Genomic DNA, 7,311 nt, shown 5'->3' on the forward strand with positions numbered 1-7,311 from the left:
CAGAGCTCCTAAGAAAGGATCTGTAAAAATATATTGAGATGGATTTTGGCACTTATACCGAAATATAATATATATTCTTAAGGACATCAACAACTAAAATGTGTACAATATGTGACCTTTAAATGTCAACACTGAGATGTAAAACCAAGTCAAAACTGGACAAGTGGTCATTTGTCTACCATTCAGTTATTTTCTAAAAATAAAAAAAATAAAAGTAATGTTACAAATCATGTTTTGGTTTTATTTCCATTGAGTGAATGTGGTGTAGATTCCATCAGTTAACACACTAGAGTGAATAGGTTTAACACAAGTTAGTTTATTACATGCATTTATTTATTTAGTGGTTCATTCAATGTGACCTGCTAGAACTGCATGTAGGAACACTCTTTATAGATACAGAGCTGTCAGCACTTAATAATGACAAAAATCACATTCAGTTCTTTAGTTTGGTGAGGTGAAGAAAATGTAGTGGATTTCTATTTATAAGCAATGTCAGGCATAACAAATAATGTGCATCATTGTAACTTGTAAATAAAGCCAGTGAATGCTAATGATAAAAACTGTGTTGCTAATGTTTAAGTTAAACAGTAAAATAAGAGGCAAAATCCAAAACATAATCTCTTGAAAAGATAAAAAAATATCTCTCACAATATTTGCTGAATGTTTGTACCATCTATATTTTTAAGTAACAAAGTGTAATGGTTGAACATAAATCAACATCATCAATAACATCAACATCATCAACATCACCATCATAATATAAACTAGCCCAAAACCCAGCACAGAGAGGCTGAGTGAATGTGGTGTGGACTGTGTGAATGAGGGTCATTGTGTCAGAGACGCTGTAGAAGGACAGAGTTCCTGCACTGTGATCCACATACACTCCTATTCTAGAGGAGCTGGAGACTACAGGGAGTTTAGTTTGAATGTTACTGTGCCAGAATGAACAGCTGGAGTCAGAGCAGTACAAACTCCAGGACTGATCATTACAACCAAATCTACACTCATTTCCCTGTCCCTTCCTGCTGATGCTCTTATATGACACTGATATACTCACCTCACCACTCCACTTAACCTCCCAGTAACAGCGTCCACACACACTCTCTCTACACAACACCTGTGACCAATAGTCAAATCTGTCTGGATGATCAGGATACGGCTGTTTATAACCAGTGTATTCAATCACTTTGTTTCCTTCAGACAATACCAGGTTTTTTTCCACAGTGTTTGGATCCAAAGTGAGTTGACAGGAATCTAATGAAGATAAACACATAATATGTATCTATTAAGAAAAACATGACTTTCAATCATCAAAACATAAAAACATTTATTATATTGAGGTTTTTACTTATGCATGGAAAGTACCAGTGATGTTAGATACTTTACAAAAAAACAAAAAAATATCTGCCTCGTTGTTATGACCACCATAACTGTATTATGTTGATGTGTCTGTGTGTGTTTGGAGTTGACTAATTATAGTACTAATTATAGTTAGGTGAATATAATATAATATAGTATAATTGAAAAGTCAAATCACATTTTTTATTTATTTTTTAGTCGTGTGTAAATGTTTAAAAAATGTTTAAGCAACTCGATCATAGACAAAAATGCTTAATATATTAATTTATGAATATTTTATTGGTTAATATTAACTACAGTAATTTGTGGTACTTAATTACCAGGTATTGTTTTAGTGTTGAATCTTTGAATATGAACAGTATAAATGTGTCTCATGTAAATCAAGGCATTGACATTTGCCTACCAAACAACCACTGGCTCTGCACCCCTTTACCTAAATTCAGTACATTAGACTTACTTTAGATCTCTTCCATCTTCATTTCACCCTCTCACACTAGCACTCTTTATTGTTTTTCTATTCTCTCCACTTTTCATTTATTTATTTAAAAAAAATATTTCCAACACTAGCCTTCTCTATTGTTTTTCTATTCTATCTACTTGCTTTCTTTTTATTTATTACAAAAAACACCTTGCTACATGTACTGGTTAGACTATCTGAGACTTAACCCTTATATTATTGCTCTTTTGTTGATTTTGATTGCTTCTATTGTCCTCACTTATAAGTTGCTTTAGATAAAAGCGTCTGCTAAATGACTAAATGTAATGTAAACGTTAATCAAGAGTGTTGTGTAGAGTTCAGGACAGTTCAGTCTGACTGGTGAAATGTAATAAGAACTAAAGTCTGTCTCTTTCTTTATGTACATGTATGATTATAAAGACTTACATTGGAGGAAGTCCTCATGGGTCTTGGGTTCATCAGAGGGGATGATCCTAATGCCTTTAACTAAAGCAACAAATATTTTTATTGTCAATATTGTAACATAATATCAAATAATTACAAATTAAATTGAAATTATATCTTAAACATTTATTTTAATATCCATTTTCTATTTTTCTACATGACATCATATGAAACATGTCAGGAAATTTAAAGCTTACCTCTACCAGATATCTTTTCTATCTCCCCTCTGCTGAAATGCACCAGTTTTTCTCTCATTTGAGACACAGATTTACCAACATCATCAAAAGAGAGACGAAAAATTACAGTTATGTTGGGTACGTCTGTAGATCCAGGAGGAACAGAGAGAGACTGGAAACTCTATAAAGACACACAGGAAATACCAGCTAAGAACAAAGAAAGATTTGATCGAAACACAAACTCTGTACAACAAACTCCTCAAGACCACTCTCTTGTTTGTCAGATCTCTGTTACCTGGAGAAAATGAATGTGATCATCTGTGTGTGAAAGCTGCTCCAGCTCAGAGTCTCTACTCTTCAGATCTTCAACCTCCTGTTCCAGTTGCTTCAGTCGTCTTTCAGCTTGACTCACTGCAGCCTTTTCCTGATCTCTGATCAGCTGTGTCACCTCAGAGCGACTTCTCTCAATAGAGCGGATCAACAAACAAGTAAAGATCCTCTCACTGTCCTTCACTGCTGCCTGTGCAGAGCGCTGTTAGGACACACAGAGAGAGAAGCATTAGAATCAGTCCATTCACTCAGCTCTTACTGCTCCCTCACACAGCCTGTTCCTCACAGTGGGCTTCAGTGGGACTGAAAGAGCTTTTAACCAGCTCTTCAGCAGCCAGTTGTTCTTCTGCTCAAAACTCACCTTGTGAGACTCTACAGCCTCTCTCAGCTCCTCAAGCTCCTTCTTTCTCTCCAGGATTCTTTTCTGGAATTTTCCCTGGGTTTCCTTTAACTGTTTCTGTAGAGTACACAATCAATATACAACTCGTTACATGTCTCTGTTTGAGAGAAGTACAAGCAACAGCTTTAAAAGAGCAAATATGTGGAAAAAATGATATTATCTGACCCTTATTGTTTTTGTTTTAAAATGTTTTTGACGCTGTTTTTCAATTATGAAAATACATTTATTATGAAGTCGAACTTCTGAGTTCATACCTCTCAGTCCTCTCTGCTGCAGCGGATACAGTGTCGTGGTTTTTGTGTTCATCCATTGTACACAGATAACATATACACTGCTCATCAGTACGACAGAAAATCTCCAGCAGTTTATCATGTTGAGGGCAGATGACCTCCTGAAGTCTTCTAGTGGCATTTATCATTTTATGTCGCTTTCCTGGGTGAAATTCCTCATGACGTTCAAAATGACTTTGACAATATGAGTTCAGACACACCAGACAGGACTTGACAGCTTTGTATTTTCTCCCAGTACAGACGTCACACTCCACATCTCCAGGTTCAGAGTAACATTGATCAGGACGAGCAGCTTGTAGTTTTGTCTTCTTGAGTTTCTCCACCACTTCAGCCAGCATGGTGTTTTTACCTAAAACCGGTCTTGGAGTGAAGGTCTGTCTGCACTGAGGGCAGCTGTAGGGTCCGTGTAACGCTTCACAATTCAATTTTCAATTTTCAATTAAAAAATGGAAAAACAGAAAAATGAAACCAAACGCCCATTTTTCAATTTTTGCAGTTACATGAAGGATCGATTATTTAAAATTTCTCTTCTTTTTTTCAACTTTACTTTTGCTAAACTGTGACTTTTTAAATGATAAATGAATAAATGAATTCCAAGCGATTTATATACTTTCTTCTTTTTCTTGCGCTTTGAGCTGTGGGCTGTACCATTATTGCCGGGTGAGGGGGGGACTTAAGCCGACTACAGTACGTTTGCCATATAGCCTACCATATTACCATATATATATATTAATTTCTGTATCTATTAATGACATATTTAGAAAGAATGCATTGGTGGGTGATGTGCTTTGTCAAATGAGCCAGTTTAGTGTTTTAACTGGCGGTTTTCAACACTTTCTCTAAGCAAAAATAAAATCGCTGATAGATAGATAGATAGATAGATAGATAGATAGATAGATAGATAGATAGAACATAAACAAATGTCCAATGTAATTCATTGAAAAGAAGACGCATGCGCACGCTCGAGCGCTTGCTGCTCCAAGACACCCAAACCTCCATAAACCTCAATATAGCATATTGTGCATATAACGGTGCAAGTAATAAACAGTCGGGATCTGCTTGAGAAAAACCTTCTTATGCACATACATATGTGCATGCGTTTCCATCAATATGGGCGCCCGCACTGCACGGCAGCGCAATCATATGGCTGTAAGCAGTATCAGATGGTATAATAACGTTTTAACTGATTATTATAGGCTATACTATGACATAGTTGAGACAAAGCAAGAAAAGAATAAGATTGAATAAAGTTGTGTGGGGCTATAGGTGGTGCTTGCTTATATTCGGTTTTTATTGGCAGTTTTCAACACTTTCTCTAAGCAACAATATAAACGCCAAATATAGCGTGAACACAAAAAGAATGTAACAATAAGTCCTTCCTTGGAACGAGGACGCGGTGAACGTACTGTAGTCGGCTTAAGTCCCCCCCCCCCTCACCCGGCAATAATGGTACAGCCCACAGCGCAAAGCGCAAGAAAAAGAAGAAAGTATATAAATCGCTTGGAATAACGCAGTAAAGATAGTTTGCGGTTTGATATTCAAATTTCTTTTGGCTGTAAAAACACAGTGCGCTGTCATAAACATGCAAATAATGCCGAATTTCGTTCTCCATGATGTGTGAATTATGGTGACGGTGTTCTTTTGGACGAAATCAGGATTTTTTTTCAAATCGACTTTTCATTTTATAATTCTTATAGCTCCGAAAGTTGGACACTTAGAAGACTGAAACCGGTGTCAACTAAACCAACATGATCTGTGAATTTTTTCACAGCAAAGTTCTTGTCCGTAAACCCCTTTGTAGTCCGCTATAAGGAATGTGAAAGATAGGCGCTCTTCATGTTTAACGTCCTTTACCAATAAACACGCAGACTGCTCGAATACAAAAACACTGTTTTTAGGTCAAAGTCGATTTGTGAAAACGTTCACAATTGCAATTTATCACGTGTCAGTGTTTCTTTTTGCTCTGCTCCCTCTTTCTTTTATTATAATGTCACACAGTGCTGTTCCAGTGAATAAAAGTTTATATTATTAGGTAATGAGCTTATACAGTTGTAAACTTTATTTCAAAGTTTTGATTGTTGTACCTTTCCCTGGTTACTGGGCTTCAAATTCTGATTTGTAAAAGAATATTGATTTTTAATATAGAATATTAATATAGAATATAAGATATTTCGCAGTTGAAGGTTTCCCTGAACCCTTAACTTGACTACTCTGCATTGTGATAAATTTGACAGTGCAGTTCTGTTCAGATAACCCTTTCCTGATTCATGTATATCACAATTCTGATCTGTGAAAACTTTCACAGTTCAGTAGAGGTCAGCTGACCCGTTTCTGGGTCACTAACATCCCTATTCTGATCTGTGAAAACTTTCACAGTTAAGTACGGGTCAGCTGACCCTTCTCTGGGTCAAGTACATCACTATTCTGATCTGTGAAAACTTTCACAGTTTAGTACGGGTCAGCTGACCCTTTTCTAGGTCACTAACATCACTATTCCGATCTGTGAAAACTTTCACAGTTCAGTACGGGTCAGCTGATCCTTTTCTGGGCAAGTACATCACTATTCTGATCTGTGAAAACTATCAAAGTTATGAATGGGTCAGCTGACCCTTCTTTGGGTCAAGTACATCACTATTCTGATCTGTGAAAACTTTCACAGTTCAGTACGGGTCAGCTGACCCTTACCTGGGTCACTAACATCACTATTCTGATCTGTGAAAACTTTCACAGTTCAGTAGGGGTCAGCTGACCCTTACCTGGGTCACTAACATCACTATTCTGATCTGTGAAAACTTTCACAGTTCAGTACGGGTCAGCTGACCCTTTTCTGGGTCACTAACATCCCTATTCTGATCTGTGAAAACTTTCACAGTTAAGTACGGGTCAGCTGACCCTTCTCTGGGTCAAGTACATCACTATTCTGATCTGTGAAAACTTTCACAGTTCAGTACGGGTCAGCTGACCCTTTTCTGGGTCACTAACATCCCTATTCTGATCTGTGAAAACTTTCACAGTTAAGTACGGGTCAGCTGACCCTTCTCTGGGTCAAGTACATCACTATTCTGATCTGTGAAAACTATCACAGTTATGAATGGGTCAGCTGACCCTTCTCTGGGTCAAGTACATCACTATTCTGATCTGTGAAAACTTTCACAGTTATGAATGGGTCAGCTGACCCTTCTCTGGGTCAAGTACATCACTATTCTGATCTGTGAAAACTTTCACAGTTCAGTACGGGTCAGCTGACCCTTTTCTGGGTCAAGTACATCACTATTCTGATCTGTGAAAACTTTTACAGTTCAGTACGGGTCAGCTGACCCTTACCTGGGTCACTAACATCACTATTCTGATCTGTGAAAACTTTCACAGTTCAGTACGGGTCAGCTGACCCTTTTTCTAGGTCACTAACATCACTATTCTGATCTGTGAAAACTTTCACAGGTAAGTTCGTGTGAGCTGACCCGTTTCTGGGTCACTAACATCACTATTATGATCTGTAAAAACTTTCACAGGTAAGTAAGGGTCAGCTAAACCTTTTCTGGGTAACTAACATCACTATTCCGATTTGTGAAAACTTTCACAGTTCAGTACGGGTCAGCTGACCCTTTTCTAGGTCACTAACATCACTATTCTGATCTGTGAAAACTTTCACAGTTCAGTAGGGGTCAGCTGACCCTTACCTGGGTCACTAACATCACTATTCTGATCTGTGAAAACTTTCACAGTTCAGTACGGGTCAGCTGACCCGTACTTAACTGTGAAAGTTTTCACAGATCAGAATAGTGATGTACTTGCCCAGAAAAGGGTCAGCCGACCCGTACTGAACTGTGAAAGTTTTCACAGAACGGAAAAGTG

General features: G+C 37.5%; 1 protein-coding gene across 1 annotated transcript in view; it reads right to left on the reverse strand.

The window, feature by feature from the left end:
* Positions 1-296: 296 nt before the first annotated feature.
* The window catches only part of LOC141343716 (tripartite motif-containing protein 16-like), a 12,421-nt gene continuing 5,406 nt past the window's right edge, over positions 297-7,311 (reverse strand). The window contains exons 2-7 of the mRNA XM_073848343.1: positions 3,421-3,868; positions 3,128-3,227; positions 2,732-2,968; positions 2,458-2,617; positions 2,243-2,302; positions 297-1,254 (exon numbers count right to left, since the gene is read on the reverse strand). Of these exons, the coding sequence (XP_073704444.1) occupies positions 674-1,254; positions 2,243-2,302; positions 2,458-2,617; positions 2,732-2,968; positions 3,128-3,227; positions 3,421-3,868 (1,586 nt within the window). The 3' untranslated portion in view covers positions 297-673. The remainder of the gene's footprint in view (positions 1,255-2,242; positions 2,303-2,457; positions 2,618-2,731; positions 2,969-3,127; positions 3,228-3,420; positions 3,869-7,311) is intronic.

Source organism: Garra rufa, chromosome 10 (assembly GCF_049309525.1).
Source record: "Garra rufa chromosome 10, GarRuf1.0, whole genome shotgun sequence".
Lineage (NCBI taxonomy): Eukaryota > Metazoa > Chordata > Actinopteri > Cypriniformes > Cyprinidae > Garra > Garra rufa.